The sequence below is a fragment of the Amblyomma americanum genome, chromosome 2 (assembly GCF_052857255.1).
Source record: "Amblyomma americanum isolate KBUSLIRL-KWMA chromosome 2, ASM5285725v1, whole genome shotgun sequence".
In the NCBI taxonomy this organism is placed as follows: domain Eukaryota; kingdom Metazoa; phylum Arthropoda; class Arachnida; order Ixodida; family Ixodidae; genus Amblyomma; species Amblyomma americanum.
In genome coordinates this window covers 143,308,201-143,335,505 of record NC_135498.1, presented here as the reverse complement: position 1 = coordinate 143,335,505, position 27,305 = coordinate 143,308,201, and the positions used below count along the sequence as shown (strand labels likewise).

Here is a 27,305-nt window from a genome sequence, read left to right as displayed (position 1 = left end):
CCCAATCTCTTCTAGCATGGAAAAGAAATCGCAGATTGGAACCCCTGTCTTATCTCCCGTAAACGTCGGAATGACGCTTCCTAATGCCAGCATGCTTGCTCCGAGCGACGGCTGTGGAGTGGGAGCTCCCTCAGATAAAGACTTTTTTTTTTCAAGCCCTCCGGTGCCTCAAGCCTCTCAAATGGGGGTAAAAGTCCCACAATCAGTCCCGTGATTCCCTTTTGATTACAATTTTGAAGTCATGAATGTCACAGCATTCAGAGGACATTTGCTTTTGAGACCCCACTTCTGACACCAGTGTGATGACCCCCATAATGCGCAGGTCCACACGGGACGGAGAGGCAAAGAGACACCGTATGGCTCAGTTTAAACAAACAGGTATATTCAATAATTACACATGATTAAGGTTATACATCAGAGGCTGGGGCGTCCGAGCTTACGTGCCGACAACTTCATGGGGGCGATGGAGTGGCTCCGGAGTTGGGCTCGAGCGGTTGCTGGCAGAAGCTGCACGCCGTCGGGCTTGGGCGCTGAAGGCCCTCTTGGCGAACGATGTCGTCCTCAGCTCAGACTGGACTGGACTGCATCCGTTTACATGTGCTTTTAAGCACTTGATTAACAAAGGACTAAGGGCGGTCGTTTCCAGTGGCCCGCCCAAAGCATCAATTCTCCAATCAAAAATAACATGCGAGATGGGGACAACCCCTTGGGTTGGGCTTAGCCTCGAACCCAGAGTCTGTTAACAATACAAACTAAATAAACAACAAAAACGCCACCACTCTCTCTCAAGTGAGAGTATACACAGGCTCTCTCTTCGGAGCTAATCCTTGCCTCAGGCATGCATACCGCCTCCCACCATCGGTCCGCGTCGCTCGTCAGCAACAGAGGAGGGGGCGAAAGGGCCCACGATGCTGCCGCGCTACCGACGGCGGGACACAGCTAATAAGCATGAATGGGTTCGTCTGTTGCTCCGGGAAACCAGACTAAGGGTCGCCCCTGTCTTCCCACATTCTTGGCGAGTCTTGCCTGTCCGCCATGACAGGTGTCCGTCACGGCCCTTCTGGGAATGCGCTTTTGTTCACGAGGCACGGCGGGAAGCTGTGGGTGCCTTCCCGGCGATAGCCCACGTCGTAAGGGGAAGGAGGGGGGGCTAGGGCTTTCACTTGGGCGCACAAACATACCACCGCGTCGTGGTCTCGCCCCCCCCCCCTCACGTGTTGAGTCCGAGGGAAAGAATGTTGTCTTCGCGGTAGCGCATAGCGTCGGCTGTGGTACGGCGCGCTCTGGCCCGCTGACAGCTCCCTTGTCCTGGAATGTGCCCGGGAGGGCCGCACCTGGAACGGCCACGCAAATTGGGGAGGATAAAGCCTGTTTCCCCGCGGCGGCGGCGGCGGGTCCGGTTGGGTCCGGTTTGGCTTAAACCACTTCGTTCTGGTTGTCACTCTCAACGAGCATGGCTGGGTAATTGATGATGCCTGTCATCTGGGTCTCCGTCTACGCCGCGCCGTGGAACGCGGATCCTCGTAGCACACACAAAGAATGTACCTCGTAGCACACACAAGGAATGCACCTCGTAGCACACAAGGAATGTCACACTTGCTTTGAGAAGCTTAAGCATCTGTTATGGTCTTTTTTTGGCATCAGATAAAATGAAATGCTCATGAAAAACAGCTGCACTAGTGGGCCCATATTAGTGACTTATGCATTGTGAAACACCAATGAATGATTTGTGACAATGGTTTTTGTTCGTATATAAGTGTTCCTGATCTGCTGATATCTTAAAACCCAAACTTAACGCTAATGCTTTGGCTCAGACCATGATCACATGCAGGGGAAGCTGGATTCATTCAATTTGTTACGCAAATATTTATTGCAGATATGTGCCCCCGCAGCAAGCAGGAAATAAAAAAAGACTCTCCAGATGTGAGAGCTGCCATGCAAACCGATGTTTTCACACAGATTTCACAGTGCCGCCGGCGTACCATCGTAATTTGGTCAGACATAGTCGCAAATTCCACTTAATGGAGCACAATACCGCAGAATGCTGACGACGCTTCTATAGTCCCGGCAGAAAACAGCCCAACAGCCGTGCAGCCGAGGTCGTTTCGCATACGCAAAACACAAATTTCAGAATGGTCTTGTCGCACTAACGGCGTTTGTCTAACACAGTACACAAGAACTACGACCGATATCGGTGATGGATACGCCGAAGCACGACTTGTGCTCGCGTTCACTGCAACCGCTGCAACGAATGCGACTCGCTGTAGAGCTCGAAGTTGGTAAGTTCATTTCGTCACGTCGCATTCACGGCAGTTCTCGAACTCAGTACACACGCGTGCACCCGAACCAGGCTCTACAGTACATCTCTAAGTTTATTTCAGCACTCGGAAAACAAGGCGTGCGTAGTAAGCTTTTCAAACGTTATTATACTTGCAGGCGATATCACTGACTGACGCAAAAGCACTCGTTCCGACTGCAATCACTTTCACTACACTGACGCTTGTCACTGCGCTGTGAAGCTTGCTGTATGCACAGGAAATTCACCCTGGGGAGCTGCTTGTCGCTGCTGTTCGTGAAGATTGTCGCGCGAATAAAGAACACTTGAAGCTGTCACAAACGGCTCGAAATAAACGCATCGCGACACCGGCACTGTTACGTATTGCGTACCCGGTCCGTCAACTCAGCGTAGACGGCGATAAAACAACTTGGGGGAAACTGCCGCTTTTCCGCTGTTGCACACAGTGAAGCTTGAAGTCGCTGTCAACACTTGTAATAGTTACACGCGGCCAATATGGTGTGTTTCTAGGCAGAGTTACCGCCTACTAGGCCTGGTTTTTCACTCCGCTTCGCGGGCGACCATCTTGCTGAGGAGGCGCGGCCTGGCACTGGTGCGCGGCTACATCAGGGGACAGCAGACATTAGCGTGATGCGACCATCCGCTCGTGCGGAAAAAAGTTGAACCAACTTGTGCGCACAGGCGGATGCGTTCATGCGCTCCATTGTTCGGCCCTTGCGCAGCCCTTGCGCACTTTCGCAACGACGCGTGCGCATGCGGAAAAAAAGTGATCGTACAGCGCCCTTTAGTCGGGCTGGCTGGTACCGCCAGCTGAAAACTCTAGCGAAACCGAACCAAAAAGCTCAAACAGCATCTCAGTTTCGGAACCGATGATCTCTGAAGAGCAAGCCCCCTTTCCGAGCAGTCCACTATTTTGTGGACAAGCACAGCTAGCTTACGCGCGTGCTGCAGACGCGGAGGGTATTTTGCTGCATCTCACTGACAGTATAGTCCTGTTATAGGAGGCCTCAGAGATGAAGCACCCTTGATAACTTTCAAGCATGCGGCGAACTTTGGTCACAGCGGCGCATCGCACTGTGGCGCACGTGAACCGTCGGAATATGAACGTAACCGTGGGCACAAAACTGCACCGGGCCTTCCTTCCTCATCCGCGCAACGGAGACCCGTTCTCAGGAACCGTGTTCTACGAGGGAGGAGCGGGCGTCCGGTGTGGAACACGCGCGTCATTACTATGCGGGAGTGGCGGCGGTTTGCGGTCTCGGCCAGGATGCTGCAGTGCGCGAGTTTCGGCTGGCATGTTCACTGCCGGATAGCGTCTACAGCCGGAGGCGAGGAGGGTGCGCCGCCGCCGAAAAGGTGGGGTGGCCAAGGTAGAGGGGATGGGCCAATAACCCCTGTCTTTTGCTCCGCCGCCGAAAATGCGATGGTGGGGGGTGCGGAAGTTTGAGGGGCGGACAGAGGGGGGGGGGGGGGGCGGACGACCTGTTCTTCCACTCTGTGGTGGTGGCTGCAGCGAGCAAGCCGCACGGCGCACTGGCAACAGCGCTGCTGCCCGTCCATATTCCCGCCAGCGGGGCCCCCGGGAGAGCAGTGCCCCGAGGAAGCCGACCGCCGTTGGCCGTGTAGCACGACCGCCAGCCGCAGCCTCCCGAGAAGAGCAGCAACGTCGGAGAGTCGTTTCCGGCCACCAAGGTCGCGGTCGCGCCAGCGCTGCTGCAGCCAGGACAACGGTGAGCTCTCTCGGCGGAAACTTGTGTTGCACAATGTGGCAACCGCTTCGGTGTGTCCGCACTTGACGGTACCTTACCGGACAGATACTATCGCGTTAGGGGGGCGACGTCCAGTCCTGCACCAGCGGCCGTGATTGCTTGCTTATCACGCGAAAGGATAAAGGCTGTCCGGGTTGTCTTACATCCAGCTTGTGCCTGGGCTCAAATCACCCCTTTACCGTAGACGGGAAGGGAGGAAGGACTGGTTAGTAATTTAGGCTGGCTTGCTTATTATTTGGTCAATTTTCCTGACAATGACAACAGAATAAGTTTACCAATGTCCTTTATTTAGTGATTTGTACTACGTGCATCGCTAACGAAAAAGCTGTCTCGTATCGGCATGAAGCATCGGAGCACAAATAAACTAAAATAAAACTTCACGGTCGCGAGTGGATTTCGGAGGCTGGGCGGCGCCAACAGATCCTCTCTGTTCGCAACTACATTACACCACTGCATCATCGCCGCGATGCGAGTCGGGCGCACTGGCTATCGCCGCAGCCGAACATCCCGCGTGCTGAGCTGAAAGTCTTTCGCCCTGTGCTTTGCACGTCGCCGTCTCCATCAACTGCCATCCTTGCGCAGTGGGTCCAAAAACAGAAACCGAAGTGAAAACGAAGTGCTTGCGCAACGACTTCACATTCGGATTAAGTGCCTCGCTAGTGAATAAGCCGTCTTGTATGGGGGTTGATCAGCGTTACTGACTCCTGTCACAGTTGACAGGTAGCAAAACATGTGTAGAGAAAAATCTCCCATTTTGTCCTGTAGGGAATAGGTCGGAGATACAAAAGGCTCAGAGGTGACGAAAACATGAATAGAATGGAAGTCCTGATCATAACGAAACTTTTTGATGTGCTTCTCATTACTGCTTAGGCGGATTCGAAAGGGCGCATGCTTTGGTATTTCCTCCACATTAATGAAATTTATCGACCTAAATTTAACTCTGGTGGCACAATAAACATCATCAAGGAAGATGCGCAAAGTTAAGCAAAATGACTGTGCTAGCACACCTGCGTAAAGTTTAGTAGTGACAGAGTAAATCGGTGGTTAATTTTCTAATGACGCTATACCTCAAGCCTTGCATTTAGAGAGCTGAAAATCCTGCTCTCTGCCCTCCGCAATGGAAGACGTTGAGCCGTTCCTCACGCTAGCCTCTAACAGGTTTTTTAAAAACCACCCAGTGGCTGCTAAGAATTTTATCAAGCATTTCGTAGGAACATAAGCAGTTGAGTACAGTGCTATCGTGAGGGTACCGAGGGCCGTATTCTTATGGGCGTATTCTTATTCTTGTGAAATAATAAAGTTTTCTGTCTTTCTCTCTCTCCACTTGAGCATGCGGTGGTGGTGGGTGCATTGTGAGCCACGCATGAGCTTGAATTTGAGCGATTGCTTCTTGAGCAGAGCGCTCAGGGTCATTTTTATGGAGCTTTATACTGCATCACTGCAGCATCACCTGGTAAGGCGAGCGACCAAGGTCCCAAGCCATGCATAGCAGATGCACACCCATCCTTCGATCAACCACTACTTACAGGCTTCTAGATAATGGGAATGTCAGCGAAGAGTCAGGTGACGAATGTGACCCCGTGTTCCAAAGAGGTGACTGTTCCACAAAAGAACCGCAGTCGCTGCAATGTTATTTGTGAAGAATAGCATTGTGCGTACGTCACGCCTCATTCCCTCCCCTTTCCCCTCTGGTGTACTCTCTAAAAGTCACCCCTAATTCAACCCGGCCCCTTCCGGTACAGCCTCTGGCATCCCAGCGATCGAGGGAAAATTCATTTTCAGCGAAGGCAATTATTGGCGGAACTTAAAAAGACTCGTGTTTTGCAGGTGTGATCTTAAGAAATTCTTGTCAGCTCACATTTCAACGCGCTTTTAGCCTTGAATAGTTGTAAGCCGTCCCGTACAGCACGAAACTAAAACATGTGCGACTGAAGACCGGCAACTGAGGAAAATGAAAGGTGGTCAGCTGAAACAATGCGCTTCCCGGTTGGGGTCATACCATGTTGTGCACGAAGAGATGCGAAATAAAAAGTGAGAAGAGATGAATCTCCAAGAAACGGAAAACAATCCTCCTAAAAAATTTAGTAAGAAACATGACCAAATTTGCGGGAGTCGTCTACCGATTCCCGCTATCGGTGGAGAAAAGGAGCTCTTCAACGAGCGATCACGGCACAAAGAAGAAAGCCGCAGAAAGGAAAGAAGAATCACCCGGCGACCATCAACGATGGCGGGAAATTCAAAGGCATCTGGTAGATTAACTACTTTTCGCTGCGATGTTTCTGATGATTAGGCGATCTGTTCTACAGCGACCCCTAAAGTCTAACATCAAGAGGAGCCTGCCGCTGATTGGCGTTGAAATGACGCTCGAACACACGAGTGACACCACCATGACTCGCCTGTTTCTGCCTGTTTCTTGTGTCTGGCGGCTTCAGCTTGGAGGGCGCACACTTCGGGATCGGGCATCATTGTTGTCCCGGGTTCTAAAACATCGTCAGTTCGCACGTCAGTATCCTCCAGACGTTCATGATTTCACTCCGCTTCGAGGGCCCGCAACTTCGGACCTTCACGTACTGTTTTGCAGGTGTGAGGTTCGATTACGCGAGGTTAAAATCCCAGGCAGAATTTATCTCGCAGCAGCACGAAAGCTGTTAAAAGCGTTCCTCACGAAGATGATAGGCAAGAACAGTGTTACAGACACGTTTGTAGCGCTTTTCAGGTTACAGATGAAGTTCCTAGAGCGTTTTATACAGGAATACGTCGCGCGTGTTCCATGTCACTCTCCCTCAGTGTTCGTCTGTTACTGCACTTAATTAGTTTTCACGTCTAACAGCCAGATCTCAGCATACTTCTCTCAAGCGAGGGCTGCCGAACATTGCTTGCGCCGTAGCTCGCTGCTAAGAGCGTTCTGCACAATGCAGATGGTGCTGCGGAAACGAGCTGTATTTTACTTCATCTACTTAAGCATCCTGCGGGTGTCGCAATTTAGTTATACTGGTTAGTCACATTCCAATGTTTGTCTCGTACTGACCGCTTTTTATTTCAACGTTCTAAACTCCTTTGAAGGGTAATCAACAATACCTTGATCACACTGCCTAAAAGGCGACTTAAGTAATAAGGCCAGGGCGACGATACAGGCGTGTTTTTTAGCGTCTTATTCTTTCAAGTGTAACACGCATAGCCAACTAGCACAGTAACAAACGGTAAGTGGCCAGCTCGTCGGGATATACTGCAGAGCCGGCTGGCCTCGCTCTGTAAGCCTATATGCATGCGATACGCTTACATCACCTAGGGGGGTAAACTGAAGAGAAGATGTTGTGCTGGCTACAGTGTTTTGGTGTTTTCTTAAAAGTTTAAAAAAAAAGTTTGGTGAAAGAGAATATTTTCGTACTTATGAAAACTGTAATCTCATAAACGTTGCACAAACGAGGTGTGTAGCGGTCATCATGCTAACGGCTAGAATCAGGCAATATGAAAAGCTTAGAGTTGCCAAGTTACTATGCCCAGAGTTGTCCCCAAAGTAACAGCTGGATACTAGAGGCGCTACCAAAATAGCTGCCGCCCCCCCCCCCCCCTTCCCGGTTCGCAATATTGTTCAGAGCGTGTGCATGAGAGTACAGCCGCCGTGTTTGCTCCAGAGTCAATAAATTAACTCAAGGTGCATGCTCCACTACTGCCCACAAGCGTACTCTACAAAAATACATACCCCGGAGTCCCGTCTCGTGCTTATCTTAAAAAACGTGTTCATTTGTCATTAATCATCACCGTGCTTTTCAACTCGCTCCTTCCGGAACAGGCTTAGTTAGTGGTCTCTTAATCTTCTCCCTGAAATACGGCCTCTCTTTTTTTATGACTCGATCAGACTGATTCATTCCTGCTTTCGCAATTTTCACATTTCAAATAATAATAATAATAATAATAATAATAATAATAATAATAATAATAATAATAATAATAATAATAATAATAATAATTGGTTTTTGGTGGAAAGGAAATGGCGCAGTATCTGTCTCATATATCGTTGAACACCTGAACCGCGCCTTAAGGGAAGGGATAAAGGAGGGAGTGAAATCGAGGGCAGCATTGTTGCTCTCTTGAGCGCAGGTAACTGAAGTGAATACGTCCTGGAGCATTGATTTTTCCGGTATGAAACAATAACGGCCGTATAAAGCGGGTAACAATGCTAGCAAAGAAGAACAAAAAAAAGGTATAGCGGTCCTTGAAGCTCAGTTCTCGTGGGTCTATGGTGCCTACGAACCGGTTTCACTAGCGGCCGCTAAACGCAACCGTAACTGATCGAGCGCGTTGGCTGTGTTTGATAACGGGCTTGGTGCCCGAGCGTGCAGTCGCTTCCGCCTTCGAATACGCATGCACCTCGTTCGCAGGCGGAGCTGTATCAAAAAACTGCGATGAGCGAAAGCCCGTCTCTCCGGTGCTGGCACATAACCTTAGATCATCCCCGTTTTTATCAGTCTATTTGTCTCCAAGCGTGCTGTGTTTTTGATGAGCTGCTAACCCTGGTTCACTGCAAACATTGCCGTTTTTTTTTTCATTTCATCATTCATAGTCCCGCTGAAGAAAGACATGACCGCAAGGAGAACACTGAGGTATAGCGACTCAGTGAATTATTGTCGTAGTTCGCAGTTGCCTCCTGCAGATGTCTACATACTTTCCTTGTTTGGAAGCTTTGGCATTTATTTACATTTCGTTGGCTACTGACCAGACGTGACTGCAAGTGACGTGGCGCCGAGCACTATAAATGCTAACCCAGAAAGTTCGACGCGATATTGCTCTTCCAATACTACTCTCATTATGACGTGGCCCTTTCAACTATAGATCATTTGCTAAGATGTGCGTTGAACGGTTTGTTATGGCCCTAAGCTAAATTTAATTAGGTTTTAGTTCGAAAAACTTAACAATTTCCTCTTAATGTGTCTTTAGCTTGCCTGGTCTGCGCCACGCCGAAGTACGTCGCCAGAAGGAGAAAACATCCAGCAACTGCGCATTTTCTTTTAACGCGATTGAGTTAAAAGCCCCGTTCTCCAGAAAATCCGGTGTCGGCGTTGTGAGGGAAAACTCAAGAAAATGACTCTGGCAGGTGGTGCCCAGAGAGCAACCCAGGAGGCAGGTGGGCCACCTAGGTCATGACCTTGTGGCATCGTCACAACTAGCCCACCGGATAGTGGGCAAACTGCTTACCGTGGCAGGTGGCAGTTAAATAATAATTGGTCTCTCGAGAAGAGCAACCTGTGCCGCACAGGGCGTACCGATGGCAGCCCCTGTCATCGCAGGGAAGTGGTGCATCGCTTAACCACGGCACCACAGCGCCAGAAATTACACGAGGAAACCCAGGTATCTATGAATGTAAAGTAGAAAATGAGCTTCTGCATATATGGGAATTAACGCATTACGCTGTCGCGTCATACACTTAGGGCGGAGCTAAAGTGTCCACTCCAATTTTTATTTACAGCGCTTGTTGCGTTAGCGTTATTCCCCCCTGCTTCGCGTTGTCGTCGGTGTCGTAGCGCCCCTTTCTCCTCAGCGTAGTGATGCTTCAGCATAGAAAGACTGCGAAAAAAGATGCCTGGCGGCCACGTCCACTACACCTTGGTATCCATCCTTCGTCGAAGGCCAACTTGGGCCACCGAATTCCACCCGGAGGCGCTTACCTGGACAAGGACCTAGAGTACATTGGTCGTAGTAGACATAATTCCGCTTAATATTTATTAGGATACTGCGGCTACTTGTGTTTCTTTAGTGGCAACTCCTGCGTGGCATCATCAGTCCGCTAATAATTTCGCGAACCAGCTAGCGCTGATCACTCGCCGTACACTCAGGGTAAGAGGGTGTGTTTTTTTTTAATTTTTAATCTCATCAGCCAAGCACAAGTCACAATAAAAATGAACTAATTATGGTTCCATACCCATATAGCGCTGGTGTCGAGGGTTAGGAAAACCGGATATCCAATATGCTGCGGCACAAATATTGCAGTGGAGCGCACATGCACTAGCCCAAGGTGGCATTCAATTTCGAAAACGTAGTGCGTCAGTGTACCTTACTCTCACAACTGGGCTCCCTTCGATTTCGATGTTATGCGCGCCTGAATAACGACGCAAATGAGCAAGCTGGTCGGCTCAGCATAGCGGCAGTAATGGGCGCGGAACAGATGTTTGTGGCTTGCTGGTAGGGTTCACTATATACAATAACAGTCGCCTAATAATTAAAGCTTCCGTGTGTCACAGTGGTCCTGTACTAGCAGCAGCACAAGCGCTGGTCAGGCATTTTGGCCTGACGGCAAAAGAAGCACGAGTCATTACAAAGCGCACTTACGCAGAAAATTTGTAAATTTCGCATCAAGAGTTCAGCAACGCATGCTGTCTCACAGTCATCCTTAATAAATATATGTTCGTAAATGAACTATTATTGCTGCTCGCTTAATTTGGTCTTCATGGAACTTATTAATGCTTCATGCAAACTAACAGAGCGGATAGCTCGCTAGAGCGACTGTCCAGGTGAAGTGATGGTCCCGGGTTCGAGTCCTAGACCAGGATGAATGTTTGTTCAACTGCGAAGTTTTCTGTTGAAGATGTACAGCATTCCTCTGTAGCCGTATGGCTATGCTTGCGTGAATGCTGATGGATAATTACCCCTTATTACAAATCTATTTAACTTCGAGAAGGTTCCCCTAAGCATTAAACCACTCAGTGCTGAAGTGCCGTAGGATTGACCGCAATTAATTTGAATCGCTAGATGCATTTATGAGGTGATTATTCTCTGGTGAATGGCGTAGTACATCGTGATAAAAAGCTTCCTCACTCGCATGCTGCGCCTTCAGAATGTTATTCAGGTATGCGTTGTTCTTGTGGCTCATATAGGCAGAGGAGAGGGTGCTACGGTCTGAGGAAAGAAGGCAGCGCTTGGCACCGGAGCTGCGCCGTCATCCCTGAGCGCTGAGAGATGGGCGCGCGTGGGAGTTATTTTCATATATGATGGGCTAGCTCGCCATGATCACAGAAAGGCTGAAAGCGACAAGTTGCTGCGTAGGCGCCACGGCTACCGCCACCTTGAAAACCTTTACTGACCTCTGACGGCAGCCACAAACAATTAAAGCCCTTCTTGGTCCTACAACGCAGTAACGATGCTCCGAAGCCGTACGAAGCTTTCTGGCGACTTTTCATTGTTTGCGAGAGTTGCGCGCGCGCGGATCTGTGCCCTCGTTCACGCGGCCTCCAATAACAAAGTGGCGCCAAGGTTCATTGCTTTTCAGAGCGTGAAGTATCGATATGAGTGAACTTTAACCCGCAGGTGGGTGGGGTTGATAGGGTGTCTGATTTCTGTGGCGTGATTTATTGGTGGACTCTTTTCCCTTCCCACAGAGACTGGTGTACCTTCCCCCCCCCCCCCCCCCCCCCCCCCCCCCGCTTTCATCGCTATTGTCCGAAATGGAGGAAAGCTAGGTAGCGTCAACAAAAAGAAAAAGAAAAGAGCGGCTCCAGCATCGCACGTTCATACGTAACGGATAGGGCGGCTAGACGTCGATGCGTAAAGCTGCATTATTATTCCTCACACTGGTTCCGACGTGGCAGGGGTGAGAGATCAAGGATTGCGCGATAGGGACGCCGTCTTTTTCGCTCGGCCTAGAAAGCACGGCTTCTGGCCCGCGATCATTCGCTACCTCCTGAGGCGCTCCGGAGATCTGTTTCACTGCACCCGGTGGAGCTGCTTCCGTGTCCGGTCGGGAAAATTGGCGGTCGCTAGGGCGCTTAGATATCAAGTTCAGTGCTACGCAGAGGCCCAATTGAGTGCGAATGAGTTGCGCGTTAGCTCGCCCTTGTGGAGATCTCCAGCGGGGCTTAAATGCGGGACGATAGGTCACGTAATCGTCATTGTGGCGCTGGTAACAGCCGGAACAGCGCAGGGCGCTAATGTTGTAAACACGGCGGACAAGCTCCCTTGTTGAGACTGACAAATGTATCGTTGAGGCTGCTTTCATTAGAACAGCGTTTGTGGCCTTCCGATGTGCTGTGTAGCAGGACGCAATTATCTAGTCATCCATAGTCGCTCAATATTATGCGAGTGAATATGCTATTATTGATTGTAGAGTCCTCTAGGCAGAGGAATGGGGGAGGGGTGAAGGTAGACAGCTTGTTATCGAGGATTGAGTGCGTATTTCCTCCAGTGCTTTTAGATTGCTCGCTTCTGTTGGAAAAACAAGTCTCAGGTGCTGGGCGTTAGTACCAACGCTGAGTTTCTATGAACCCGCACGCTATGCTGATCGTGCTGACTCTCCAAGGACGGGGATCTTGCAACGTCGTTGTCTCTTACAACGGAGTGAACGGAGAGGCTTGAACGAGCAACACAGGGTGGTTTTGCATGTCAGTGCGCACCCAGAGGCTCTGCACCGGTCAGAAAGAGAAAACGATCGCATTGACATGGTTCTCGTGAGCACACTGCAAAGCGCCATATTTTTTCAAGGCTCCCTCACTCTGCATGTTGAATCCAAATGTCCGCGTCATCGTGTCATCACAAACTGAAACACAGGCTGAGATATTGGGTACGAAATTGTAATAGCGAATTCAACCGCTGCTCAATACTGTTGCCCTTTCGCTAAACGCACAAGACCATGGAAAGAAACGTTCATCCTGATGCCCGTAGGAAAGAACTGGGAGAAATGCCCACTTACTTCTTCGTAAGGCTCCCATCATTAGTCTACACCATCGCGTACGTGGTCCTCACACGGAAAATGCACGTTCATACCGGCTGCGGTGACGCGAAGTCTTGGAGAGAACAGATATCACGTACGCCAGAGCCGGATTTCATGTTTCGTATTTGAGGCGCGCCGATGCACTTGGCACTGATTTTATGCCGCGAACACTACCTTCGTTATGGTGAAATGCTTGATCGAATGACAGGACGTATTATCTGCAGGTATCCTTTACTGCATTGGACAGTCACCGGTTACTTGGTCCGTTCGGCACGGTGGGCTCGCATACAGTTTTGTTACTTTTTATCAGGTTTTCATGCGAGGGCGCTTTAATTTCGCCATTCGTTTGAGAAGATTTGCAATGAAATTATGGTTGAAAGGTGGGGCTAATAAAATGTCAGTGTTAGAAGATAATACGGCTTTGAAACTGTCTTGTTAGGCCAGACGTACGAAGTAACCCAGGCAGGTGAAAACGTTAAAATGATGTTATAGTATTTATAGTATTGTTGTGCAAGTTGCGGTAACGTTACAAGTGACAGTGAAACGTTATGCTAGTGTTAGAAATTCGCAAATTTTCTGGTGCGTTGTAAAGATTGGGTTAAGCTTCAAGCTGAAGATGATGTCAATGCTGCGTTCAAAATGTTATTTGAATGCTCACACTGTATCTCTACAACAACGTTAGGAATGTTTTTACGATGTTCAATACTTTGAACCACAATAGGCAAGAACGTTACCGAAAGATTGTGCCATGATGATGTTCTTCAACTAGCAGAACATTAAGTTATCTGAGCTGATGCCTGCCACAGATTGCACCCACAGCCCCAAAATTACGAAAGAACGTATGTTACCCATTCCACCACTAATACGTGCGGCACTCTTGACGTCTGGCTATGTACGCCTCAGGACATAGTATTCTTGAGAACGTTAGCGCGTTAGTTGAATGTCTCAGTTGTGTTGTAGTGTATGTAGAGCGTGTCGCCTTTGTCGCCCCATGTTGAGTGTCAAGTTTTGTGGTTGAAGTTGTGGCAGATGACAATTGGCGCGTCTGGTGTTTGCACTATTACTTTACTATTTTGTGAAAGCTGCACATATGTTTTTGAGTTCTTTGTTAAGCTCAGGAAAATGTTATTACAAAGTTTATATGAACGTTAGAAAGAAGGGCGTTTAGAGCAGTGCGTGGTAACGTTGCTCAAAATAAAGCAACACTGCTCTAACTTTTAGCCTGTGGATTTGTACTACGTACCATTATGATTGTTTGTCAGTTGGGTGCTTTTTCTATTAGCCGCAGGGCACTGTGTATCACTTACACTTAGAAAGAAACCTATTCGCCATTTGCAAGAATCGAGGCCAAGAAACACGCTGTAGCAAAGCAGAGCTCTTTAATGCTGGCAGTTTCGAAAATGCGAATCAAAATGAAGCCTTCACCAATGGAAGTTGCTGGCCACCGGGTGCCTACGAAATGGAAATTTCACTGTGAATGACACCTAGCAACTTTTGTTTCTCCACTAATTTGGTGTTTTTGGAAATGCTGAGGAGTTCCGCGGAACGCAGCAGGTGACGTGAAAGTGGGCTTACGCCATATGTCATGGGCCAATCAGGACACCAGCATTTGATTAATGAGTCCTATGGGGAGTATAAATGGCAACGGGGCAGGAAGTTCTGCAACTGACACGATCAAAGAGCTCCGTGACCCAAAGCTTACGAAATAGCTTCGGCCATATTAAGTTCTTTAATGTTCTCCAAAGTCGTGGCCCAGCGATGCTTGCTGCGGAATCCGGTCCTTACGTTATACGCAAGACTTCGGCGAAGCAGGCTCACGTGAAATACTTCCAGAAAGCCTGCTTCAAGTCCACCTTTCATAATCTGTCTTCATTTTTCTCGACTTCAGAGCCTTACGGCGATGCAGCAGTGAGCTGCTTATAAAGGAACAGTCACGCTTTGAGCAGGCTCAAACGCACCCTCCGGAAAACGTTTTCACGGATCGAAGCGTAGACGCGCTACTGGCATGCGGAACTGTATTCGCAGTGCGCCTCTTTTACAACCGAAGGCCGAGATCTCAGGCGCGATTAGTCCCCTCGGGCACCGAATACACACGGCTTTAGGGCAAAAACTGGTTTGGCTGCCTGCTCTTAGCTGCGCCAGAAAGGATTTTTTCGTTTTTATTCGCACGGCATTTGGAATACACAAATGTCAAGACACACGCGAGAAATCTGCGTAAAGAGGATAGTGCGTAGTGCCCAGTACAAAAGTGTGTTGTGACATTCGTAGTATTAACAGAATGCACACTTCAGCAGTGGATGGCTCTGATACGTGTATTTCAGAGCACGGAATAACTAAATGCCAATCCTGACTAGTTCTTGGCGCGTTTAGAGGTACTTTTGTAGTATATTTAGCTTTTACAGTTGCAGATATAGGTGCCAGCTCTTGCAATTAGTGTTCTACACTGGCTTCAAAAAAAATCACTTGTTTCGCCGAACGTGGCGCTGCTTAACAAGCAAACTTTTATAGTTGCTGGTGCCCGATGAACATGCTAGGTCAAAAAGCATGCGCGTGCTACCAATGCTAGCTTTTGCAGAATGTGGTCTCCGAATTCTGGCCATAAATTTAAGGAGCATCGGCAGAATTCCTTGCCTCGAAGAGGGTTCTGTGGTACTTAAAACCACGTGAAAGTGCTCAATGTCAGCCCTTGTCCACGTTATTTTGACACATACTTCCGGTGGCATGAAGTGACAGAGCTTCGTGATTCACTTTAGGCATACTCAAGTAAACTACTCCGCAACTTTAGTCTACAGTAATACACTACTGATGAAAATATGACAACGTCACATTCTTTTTGCTCTGGCCGAGGCACCCGTAATTGAGGTTTGCAACGTGTGCGTAGGAAACACAGAAAAGAGATCCAAGCGTAATTCAGTACTACAGTTCAATAGAGAACGTCGCGAATAAAAAACAGTACCTTTGAAGTCATCCGGTGCTCTATAGTTCATAACGTTAGCCTTTCCTACGCAATGTTCAGAAAGGCATTCTTAAGTCGTCTATTTTGAGACGACGTCTGCGATTGTACACCCGACTTGTAATTTTTTTTTCGATTCTACAGCTATTTTCAGGAAGCCCGTGATACCGGCTAGATTTCAGATCTCTGCTTGGATAGAAAGGCAGGGCCATTTCGTGCCTAGAAAAAATGATAGATGCTAAAGCACAAGAAAGAAATATGGACCTTGCGAAGTTGTACGCTGCGCTTATAGGAAGTGCTGTGTGGGGCTGAAACTTCTCACCCGCGGAAAGTTTTACTGAGAGGCACTGTAACTGCTTTTTCGTTGAGAAAACGTCTTCGGATCATAAACCAAGTAATCAATTGGGCCTAAACGTTTTTTTTAGGGCGCGGGAGGAAATTTCGTGAGCGTGACAGTGTGAGGCGCGCGTTTTTGAACTTGAATAGTTTTTGAGCCATTCATGTTACTTTTGACGAAATAGTTGCTTGGGACCATACACAAACACATTTTCATATTCTTTTCTAGACAGTAGGATATTATGCGCGTTTGAAAGGGCTAAGCACGACTATCCTGCTTTGAAAACGGCATTAGGATGACGAGCCTGCCGGAGCACGCCTGTTCACGGTCTTCCTCTTTAGTTTGACTCATGTAAAGGAAATCCGTTCCGAGCGTTTATAAGACAACGCAAAGCGTTTTCCTGAAGTGTTCATGCATCCCACAGTAGGCTCACCCGGCGAGCTGGGAAAGCCGAATGACGTGTCTTCGGGTATGTGAGAGATCGGTGCGCAATTTCGGACAGAGCAAGTTCCTCCTGCTCGCTTCTTTGTTTTGCTAGTTAGGTCTGCCTTTCCTCCTTCGTCGCCTTTTCGCACTCCTCTTGTATAAAAACTGGTTCACACGGATTTCGTGTTCATGAGTGGCGAAAGCGTGTGCAGCTTCGCATTTAAATGTTCCTTCTGCTGCCACAGGTCAAGCTGTTTTGTAATTTAGGTACGTCGAGCGTCGCCGTGTTCGAACACCAATGGTCTCTTTGTAGTGCAGCAAGTAAGCCATGTAAACCGCTCATAAAGAGGGTGCCCAAGTTTACTTCAGCCGCGTTCTCCCACATAGTATGTTTTTATCAAATACTTTGTAACAGTTCTTTTCTAAGAGAAGTTTTCTGTGAGAAGCATTAAAAAAAACTGGTCGCGTTTAACTCATATACGTGGACGGCACCGACCATCTTCTAAACCTTTCAAGGGCGCAGTACGAGGGATATAGTCTTATACAGGTCGTTCCTTCGGACATAAGTAGGCTGCATGACTTTTGCATGAGACCGTTTCTCACGTACTCTTAAATCATGATCAAAAGCTTACCGGACTCCGCAAAAACGTAGTTATACCGTAGCTGTGTCCAGCTCGTACTCTCCTACGCACTTGATTAATGCAACGTAGCAAGAAGCCCTGGAATGAGGTTGAGGACAGCGCAGCGAGCTGTCGAAAGAAAATTTACTGACGCTACGCTGAGACACTCTGAGGAGTATAAACTAGAGCACAAACTAGAGTCAGCAATTTTAAGTAGGCGCATTTGGGCGGGACATTTACTGCAGAGGGCAGAGAAAGAACAGTGCTCTAAGTTAAAATGCGCATCCCATGGCAAAAAAAGGCCATTATGGATTCGAGGGGATATGAAAATAGGAATTTCGGTAAAGTATGGCGGCCGTGGTTGGCACAAGACTGGGCCGTATGGGGACCAGAGAGCGATGTCATTGTCTTGTTCTGAACGCAAATCTGACTGACAATGAAGGCAACATGACATTTTTAGAGACGCTTTTTGTTAAGCGCCGCCGCATTGAGGCATAGCCACAATAATTACGCGGCCTCGGACAAATCCAGCTTTGTAAGCGTTCAAGATTGGCTATGCTTAAAAAAACTCGTCCATTTCTTGTACCACTATCTCATTTAGAGTAACTCATCCCTCTACTAGAGCAAATAGGGGCATCAATACCGTAAAGTTGATAAGCCAACTCACAAAAAGCATTGATTTTTGAAAAGTTCTCTGATATTCGCATTATGCATTTAACGAGGAGTACTTTATGAAAGGAACGGCAGGGAAGCTGACATTAGTCACATTACTCTACCTTTGTTTTGAAGGGGAGGACTGGGAAGGAGGGAAAGAGCCACAGGGAATGTCTACGGAAGTAAATTATGCGCTTTATTTTATGTAGCGCTGACACGAACGAACCGATAACGCTGCAGTGGACATCATTTCGTCACCCCACAAGAAGCGGTAAGAACACAGAGCCTGAGAAAAAAAGTTCACGGTTTGTTCGCCGTAGGTGGCAGGAGCCTCACGGATGCTGGGAGATTGCGATTGCTTGTAACGTCTTGCACAGCAATTGACTAGTTGCTCTTGAAATGTGGCAGGTTGGAAGGCTTTGGAATGCAGTTGGCCGTATCAAGCTCCGATAACGTTCAACAAAGAGCACGCACCGTCTTGAATGTGAAGTGTGCTCGGTAGAGAAATGCAGATTTTCTCCTCGCGGAAAAGGACACAGGCAACCTCCGATGCTGCAAATGAAGAGGGGGGTGTGAAACTAACTTGAACAGAGGGGAAAGGAGCATACCGTAACGCTGGAACCAAACGAAGAGCAGCATTTTTCAACTTTACCGACTTTTGCAAACTGACTGTTCAAGTGTTGCCGTTTATTTCAAATAGCGTACAGATGGCCCGGTAACCCGAACCAGGGACTTTCCTTCGAGATGCTGAGCACTTTGGAATTAAATAATTAATTAAATTATATTTGGGAACATGCTTGAACATTCATACCATAAACAAAAACCGCAAGCCTGCCCACAGTGAATGAGCTTTGCAATATATCTGTTGTGCAGCGCTGTAGAGAGCCCCTATCTGCACAAAAAAGAAAATCCAGACAAAAAGGAAGAACTTTCTATCAAGCGGCCTAGCAGGCATTTGCGTTCCTATGGTCGGAAATGCCTGCCTGCGAGGCCATCCGCAGTTATAACCAAAGGGGTATTTAGAAACAAAGAAATATTCGCAATACGCGAATGCTGTACAAGACTGTTATCAAATCATTGCGTATTAATGCAACAGTACTTTGCAAGGACAGCCGGTTTTTCAGAAATCGTTTCCCCCCACACGATTGGGTATAATGCAACTCCCTGTGTTGTTAAATGCTCAAATGTGAACTAATTAGAACAGTTGTAGTCAGTTTACTCTAAAGGTCGCCTGGTTGGGCAGTACTGCCTCCTTGTATTATTTTCGAACAAATAAAATAAAGACTGCTTGTATTTGACGCAAAGTATTTTCTTTTTTGCTCATTAAAGGCACATACGATAGGCCTTGAAACGTAAAATGCCTCTTGACGGCCATGCACACTAGCTCAGAGAAAAAAAAAAACCAACAATATTGGCATAAAATGTCCCATGAAATAGATAGTACATGATAGTTTGGTCTCGTTGCAGTCACTCAGGCGCGCTAAACACTTTCTAATAGGAAACACAGACATAAAGGTAAAAACCATTCGCAACCATTTTTGTAAGCTTGTTCTTGTTTACTCTTCAACAGCAAAGACCAATATGTCTCGTGGGCAAAGCGGGACACACTATTCGACTACATGAGGCAGATGACGATGCATGGCTACAAATTGATGCAGTAAAGGGGCGTTGCAAGTCGCGAATTCCCTAGGACAAGTAGGATACACGCAACAAGTTGAGAGTTGCATTGATTGTAGCCCATTACATCCTTGCAGTCCCGCGGCATTTAGAAGGAAGGCTAATCATAACGATGCAATAAATGATATCCCAAACGCCGTTTCATAAGCCTGGTGTTCTTGCGAAATGAGCGAGTAATTCTATCGAGTTTCTGTCCGTGCTAATATGTGGAAGAATATGTTCGCATAAATATAGTGTGAAAGACAGTTTAATTACAACACGTAATGGCAGGGGATATCAACAATGGTGGCTCAGTTTTTCCCTGACGCAAAGACCATGCTGACTCTCTCTACACCGTACTCTTTGTTTATCTGCTTCGCAACTTGTCTGGCTGCACGGTCGTCTTCGTATTTGCAATATTAACAAATACATACGAACGCCTGCATGTGCGCGGAGTTAACTCGGCATGGTGTTCTTAACGCAATACGAAGTGAATCCCCCCCCCTTTTTTTTTTCTTCCGCAAACAACGCAGCGCGAAGTGCTCGTGCGTAATTTATTCGCATGCGCCTTAAAAAGGCACCGCGACTCTTTTTTGACTCCGAAAATTAATTGACCGAATCGTTGGCTTGCGTTGTCATCAAAACATAAGCCAAACATTACACCTCCACGCCCAATAGATAAAGCAGAAGCGCGGTGGAAAATTAGCTTCCTCTTTCCTTCAACTCTCTCGCCTTATTCTGTAACGCTACAGGTTTCAACATGGCTATTCGTCACATATTATTCAGACATTACATAAACGCTCTGCAGGAACTACAGCGAACGGCCGCCTAGCGTTGCCAACACAGCAAGTCGCATGCGCAGTGACTGGTAGTGACATCGCGAGATAAAAAATAAAGTAAAAAAAAGCGGACGACGACATGCTTAAGTGAATGATGCCGTTTCACTACGTAGGGCCGGTGGAGAGGAGCCTAGCTTTGAGCGTTTTAAGCATCCCGTGAGGAGAAAGAAATATGTTTCTATTTTTCGATTATAACTCTTCTATTAGGCGGATTTCAAACTTTGTAGTTTCTCTCGTCGCCTAGAGTAATAGCCGGCATGAAATGCTTTGCAGGGCCACCATAGCATGGCATTCGCCCACTTTTCTTCTCCAGACTCTATTTCATCCTTCGATCCATCTGGTTGAACTGCGCAATACTTGAGGATTAGCTCAGCGCTTCTCTGCTCTGCCGTCAAATTCGCGTGCCGTTTTATGTCATGAGACACTTCTTGGCTGACGAATGATCAACCCAATTAACCAGCTTTAGCAATTCTGCCACTCAGCACATGAACGTGGTGAACAACCATGAAACATGTAGAACATGGCCGATTGCGAAAGTAACAGCATTGCCCTCTCGCCTTTGTGTCAGTAAGGTAGGTGTCGCTACGTCTTCTTTAATGCAGTCGCTAGCAGTTCCATAAGACAATACCATCGAGACCTCCCACCAGTTATAAAGTCAGCGCGGCCGCTAGTTCTATCGGAAGCCCGGTTCCTACATAAAAATACCGCTCAACCGCACGCAAGTTACGGTTGAAGGGGCCAAGGCGTCATTTTACCGCAGTAATTGGTCTGCGCCTCGTGTGTTGGAGTCGAGCTGGGAAGAAACATTTTCCTGGTATTTGAAAGCGATTCCCGTTGGTTTCGTCGTTGTTTTTGGCGTCACCTTTGCATCAATTTTGGGAGAATTCTTGAGTGGAATTGCAGAGAATGGCGGCAAATGCATTTCTTGCCAAAAATTCCTGTGTCCTTAAAAATCAGATGCACACCATTTCTTTTTTTAAAAGTGGCTCATGCCCTCTTTACATCTAAATCTCAAGCTGTACAGACGCTAAAAAAGATATGAGGGGAAGGTAGTGCATCTGTGGCGACTATAAGAACAAAACACGCTGAGAGCCAGCCACGTCAGCCAAATAAAAAAAATAATCGCTAGGATTCTCTAGGATACTGTTGTACTCATTCTTGGTATTCGGTGTCCGATTTCCCCTCTCTTAACATAGTCTTTACGACTGAAATTTTATCGGCCCGTCTTTAAGCTTGAAATTAGAAGTTATTCAGAATTTAGAGCCCGGAAGGGCATTACACTCTAAGGTATTAAAATAAACAAAAAGTAATCATTGAGAAGACGGAAACAAAACAGTAAAATATTAAGAGCAAAATATTGACGGTCCAAGAGCAAAGAAAAGTTTAAACAGCAACAATAAAGCAACTCTGTTCGAACAACAAAACGGCCTACGAGAACGCGTGATAATTTACTTCTCCAATGAGATTATTATATTTATTTATTTATACAAAACACCCCTAAAGGCCCTCAATTTGAGCGTATTACATGGGGGGGGGGGGTACAGGCAAGAATCAAAAGTAAGAAATAAATAAGCAAAAAAATTCAAGAAACTACAAACAAAAAACAGATAAAAGCATATGGGTCGTTGAAATAAAAATACAAAACCGACATAAATAAATATTGAAGCATAAATGGCAAGAAACAGAAAAGTTAACAGAATAAAGGTAATACAAGTTATACAATGTCTGTCCGCAACGGCATGAAGAATAAAACAACGAGAATCATCAATAACCGAAATTAAAGAAAAAAATCTAATGCACTGGTAAGTTAACAATGTACTAAATGATGTTACGCAGAAGTAGTGGCAGATATTAGTTTATAAAATTTCTCCGCGTCAGTGGTGGTAGCAACATCTGAAGGGAGAGCGTTCCAGTTGTTTATAATGCGTGGAACGAATGAATGCGCATAGTTATCTCTACGGCATGACAAGCGCTTAAATTTAAACGGATGGTCGCGGCGGTCAAGAATAGAGGAAGGCAAAGAAAAAAAGTCATTATGAAGAGTTGAGTGATGATACAGTTTATGAAAAAGTGATAAGCGTGCCACTTTACGATGGTGATGTAGACCTTGCAGATCAACGCGTTTCTTCAAGGCTGTGATGCTGGAATGACGTGAATAATCAGAGTAGATTAAACGAGCTGCGCGATTCTGCAATGATTCGATGTTATTTATTAAATATGCTTGATGAGGGTCCAAACTAGCCGAAGCAAATTCAATTTTAGGTCGAATAAGAGTGGTGTACGCACGTAATCGGCGGTGAGAAGGAGCATGCTTCAAGTTATGTTTTAAGAGGCATATAATATAACGACAACCGCACCTTACAGGCAGCTGCCACGAAATTAGTTATGATGCTGTGCTCGAACAAGCACACGTACTGCATGCAGGTCATGGGATTCATAGCAAAATACAGGCGTGCATTCAAGCAACAATGGCCGCAATTTGGGGAACAAAGCACGCGGTGAACCGCTGTGTGCATGTTTACTGGCTTATCGCTACCTGCACAACTAAAGCTGCGCGTTATGCACCAAAATCCCCCCCCCCCCCCCCTCCTAACGTCACACCACCACCCTCTATAGCAGCGCTGATTGGAAAGAATGTAAAGCCTTCAGAACGGCAACGCTGCTTTTGAAAAAAGTAATACAGGCCTGGATAGTGACTACATTAATGTGTTAGATATCAATGTCAGGAGTCGCACTCTTCCAGTTCAAAAACCGGTTTAAATCACTTATATTAACTAGTCTTGCCTATGAATTATGTTCTCACCATGTGCATGCGGCTGAATGTACACACCCGCTCATAATTTCCCAGGTAAGAAGTTCGGCTGTTGATCCCAGGTCTGGTAAACTCACGGCACCCGTGCAGTGCTCTGGGAAAGCAGCACCACTTGTTCCTCACCCTTTCTGATATTTCAGCTTCGTAGGGGTGATAAGGGCTTGACTACATAGTTCACGAAAAGAGTTTCCGGCACAGGATCTTTTCGTCAAGGCTGCCAATACGTTCTGTTCAAAACTTCAGCACTACTAACGACTAAACGTCAGAATATGTATGTAGTCGAAACGATATACGGTCAAATTACCTGCCATGCCCAGCAATTCTAGACAAAAACATTTTTTGTCGAAAAGCCGTTTATGAACTCCATTTTTTCATATAATGTAAGATTTCACTATAACAATCAACATATCTGCAGATAACGCGACGGCAGTCTTGATTTTTTTTTCTATTAGCTGTTCGATGCGGCCGGTGGAAACACTTTAAAAGGAAGATTTTCTGACATATCAGGATAACGAACCATTACCTTTTGTATTACCGTAAAAATATCCTGCAATTTTCTCATTTTCAAAAGTTTTCCGAAGTTGCCTGACGTTTTGTTTTACTGCAACTTATCTGCTCACTTTAATTAATAGAATTAAATATAAAATACAGACCAATATAGCTAGGGATGAATTTCTATGCCCTTCAGCGTGTGCAAAAAGTTATTTCACTTTGTATGCGCGATGTATTCGAGTCGAGATGTTGCGCGGCGGATAAATGTGTTAACGGAAAATAACATGTTTGTTTGATGAGGGTGTGCCACGACTCTACGCCCTAATTTTTTCCGCTTCTCTCTTCGGCAGATCATGTGGAGGCGGTCCGTGACACTACTCTTGCTCGTGTTCCTCGCGAGCCGGGCCACCGGGAGGCCGACAGAGGCAGACGGGGCTAACGGCGGCAGGAGCGACACCTCCGTCCGAGAGGAGACGCTGGCCAGGCTCCTGCGAGAGGAACTGCGGACGTTGGAGGGCTCTCCGTATCAGTCGTCTAGCATGCGGCGGAACACTGGCGCCGTATCCGCGGTTGTTGCAACAGAAGACGACGACTTAGCTGGACCGTCGGCAAACATGGAGGAGACCAGCGACTCGAACGTGGACCTCGCCGCCGTACCAGAGCCCGCCGGGAACAACGGTGTGTCTCAGAACCAACAGTTCGAGATTGGACGCTCGTTGGGCTCCGAGGACGTTCCTCCACCCGACGACTTCGTCGTGGCACCACGATCACCCTCCTACACAGGATCTGATCATTTGGCTGAGAAGCCTGCTCTGCCACCTCACATTGTGAGGGCGCGCTCTTCGGAAGGCGGTGCAAGGATGAAGGTCCGGTCGCGGTCTAGGCCCGTATATAAGCCCCTTTACTCGTCCAGCGAGCACCTCGCTGCGAGGCCAGCGATTCCCCTGCCGCAGCTTGAAGCCTACATGAGCAGCAAGGCCGCTGAGCCGTTCGCAGCCGGAGCGCCAGCCCTTCTGGATGACACAAAGGTGGAAGTAGTCGCTCAGACAGTAACGCAAACAGCGCCTACAGTGGTGTCCACACTCTTCCCGCCCAGATTCTCATCGACTAAAATTGGCTTTCAAACACCGACAGCATTTACATTCCTCCCGAAGAGCACCACGGTCGTTCCGGTGCCTGAACCAGATCCTGAGCCGGTGGTAGACAAGCCCGCTCTCTTGCACGCCGCCGAAGAGCTGCTCGGAAAGGATAGTGCTTTGCAAGTATCTTCAAAAGTCTCTACACCAAACCCCTTCTCAAGCACCTCGAAAAAAACGACAGAAGCTCCGAGCTCTACTAGCGAAAGCTCTGTCACAGAAGTTGCGCTTACCACTACAGAAGAGCACAAAACAGGAACTTCGGTAACGCCACACAGTGTTGCTACTGAAGCCACGACTGAAGCCCACTCAACCCAAGCGTCAAGCGAACAACCAGTAAAGACAGCAACCACCGCATCCTCAGCGTCGTTCCCAACGCATCTCTATTTGCCCGACACTCTGGTTCTATCTAATCAGCACAGCAAGCCTCACCACTCCAGGTTCCCTCCGGCGACTGTTCCGACCCGACGGCCGACGACGACCAGGCACTACGATCAACACAAAACAACCACGTCGAAGACCCCACCGCCATTCCCTCCAAGGAGGCGTATGACTTTCCAGCCCTTCAGAAAAACAACTCCAGCACCGGATGGTTCCACGCATCAAGTGGCATCAGCACAAGGCTGGAACAAGGAGCAGCCGGTGCCACCACACTACGCAGTCGACGACGAACTGTACTTGGGCAAAAGGAAAGAACCCCCCGTGCATCCTGTCCCGGGCCCCGCTGTAGACGCTAAGTCTACGACACAGAAGTCTCTGGTACCAACTGAACCATCTGTGCACACCAACGAGAAATACCCCGAAGTACCTCAGGAGCAAGACGACGAACACCACGACAAGACGTCTTCGTCCGTACAGTCTACCTCACACAAAGTTGATGTGAATCAGCAAGCTGCCAAGCCTTTCAGTGTTGAAGCTCCAGCCAGCAGTGAGTCTGCAGTCACCACTGAGTACACGGAAGAACACTTCCCTGGAAAGCCAAAACAGCCGCTAGCAGACAACCCAGGCAAGCATGCTGTACCACATGCAGAATCCTTTCCGGCAAGACCTCTGCACTATGCTTTAGAGACGGGAGTAGTCGAACCTGCTGCAGCGGGCGGAACGTCAGACGGCGAGGCGGCGGTTCCGGCTGAGGTGACGTCCACCAAAGAAGCCGGAAGCGGTCCCTCCGAACAGGCCGCGGCTTCGCTCGCTCCAGCTCAGGAAGAGGGCTCCCTCGGTCTTCCAGGTTCCTTGAGTGACCAGCAGAGCGCACTGGAAATTCTGGAACAGCTTCATAAGGCTGAGCAAGCACCCCTTGACGACACTGCTGCGCCCGCTGATCCCGACGTGGACACGGATGGTCAGTCATCATTTAACATCGATGACATGATGGTGTCCTTAGCCATGGGTGAGGGTAACAGCTCAGATGACGGCGGAGATAAAGCACAGCCCGCCGTGCCAGCACCGGCGCACCTCACTGACATGCAAGGACGGGTGATTTACTAGGACTTAGTAGGGCCTTCAAGCTTTTAACGACTCTGTGGAGTAAAGCGTAGTCGTACATTACGCAGCGTTTGTGGACAGCCTAGCTGCGTCGTGTAGCTATGAAATGGAAGAGCAGGCTTCCTGGCGTATCGTACTTCAAAAGGCATGCTTTGCTTCTCTTCATGATCGCGCTGTGTCATGAAAAAAATGCGTTATCTTTTATGGATGGCATCCTGCGTCTTATACCTGTATGTGAAGTAGCTGAGGTCAGCTAAGCTTTAAATATAAGTGCACGAGTATTCAAAGTCGTCAGTCACTGAGCACACCACTCTGCTTTCAAGGCTCGAAATCGACCCGGACACGAGGTCATCTAGTTCACAAGTTCGACCACCACCTGTCTTCTCTCAAACATTGGAATGTTCTTTAGAGATGGCAACAGGGTCCCATAGTGCTCAGGCGTGGTTTTTGCATTCAGCGGAGTGACTATCACGGACCTGACTAGTGATCAAGGCCTTAGTAAATTGTTCTTGGTGTTCGGTGAGGAACTTAATATATTGGTCGGCATTCTGTAGCGCTCGCGTTATCGGTTTGTTTCACTGGTTCAATCCGGCAGTCAGGTTGGGTTAGGTCGTCTCGGTGAGGCTGTCAAGCTTTGGGATAGGTGACAAACACGTATATCGCTCTCCCCACGAAAGCGCAAACACGACAGTGATCTCAGCCGGTACAAGAAGCAGAATTTCCTGTGCACTTTTTGTCACTTAGGGGTGCTGCCATAATCACACTCTTTTCCGCGATAACTTATTCCAAACAATTCGCTTTCCGCCGTCTACTAGGTGGTAGCTTGAGTTGTTGATAGCTTCGCCCTTATTTATGGCCTCATCAAAAATGCTTTTGATGCTGTCATCATGTGAAAATAAAATGATTCTCAATCAAATACTTCCTATTGTTTGCTTTCTTCTGTGCGGCATTACGTGAGACGCTGTGCTCATATATGCTCTTTTGTGCAATTCGTGTTGGAGTCCCAGATTGTTCGCGAGGGATGTGCGCAATGAACGGCTTACTGCTCGCGTATTGCCATTCATCATTTATTGCGCTGCTTGCCGTTTTCTGGTGCTTATTTGGCAAGAAATTGCAGGTTACATCTCGG

The 27,305-nt window shown here is 47.8% G+C and overlaps 1 protein-coding gene across 1 annotated transcript; it reads left to right on the top strand.

Annotated features, from left to right (window-relative positions):
• The first annotated feature begins 3,812 nt into the window (after positions 1-3,812).
• Positions 3,813-27,030, top strand: LOC144119138 (uncharacterized). The gene is made up of 2 exons (XM_077651837.1): positions 3,813-4,026; positions 23,906-27,030. Exon 2 carries the CDS (start codon positions 23,909-23,911, stop codon positions 26,177-26,179), a length of 2,271 nt encoding a protein of 756 aa, XP_077507963.1. The 5' UTR covers positions 3,813-4,026; positions 23,906-23,908; the 3' UTR covers positions 26,180-27,030.
• The last annotated feature ends 275 nt before the right edge of the window (positions 27,031-27,305 follow it).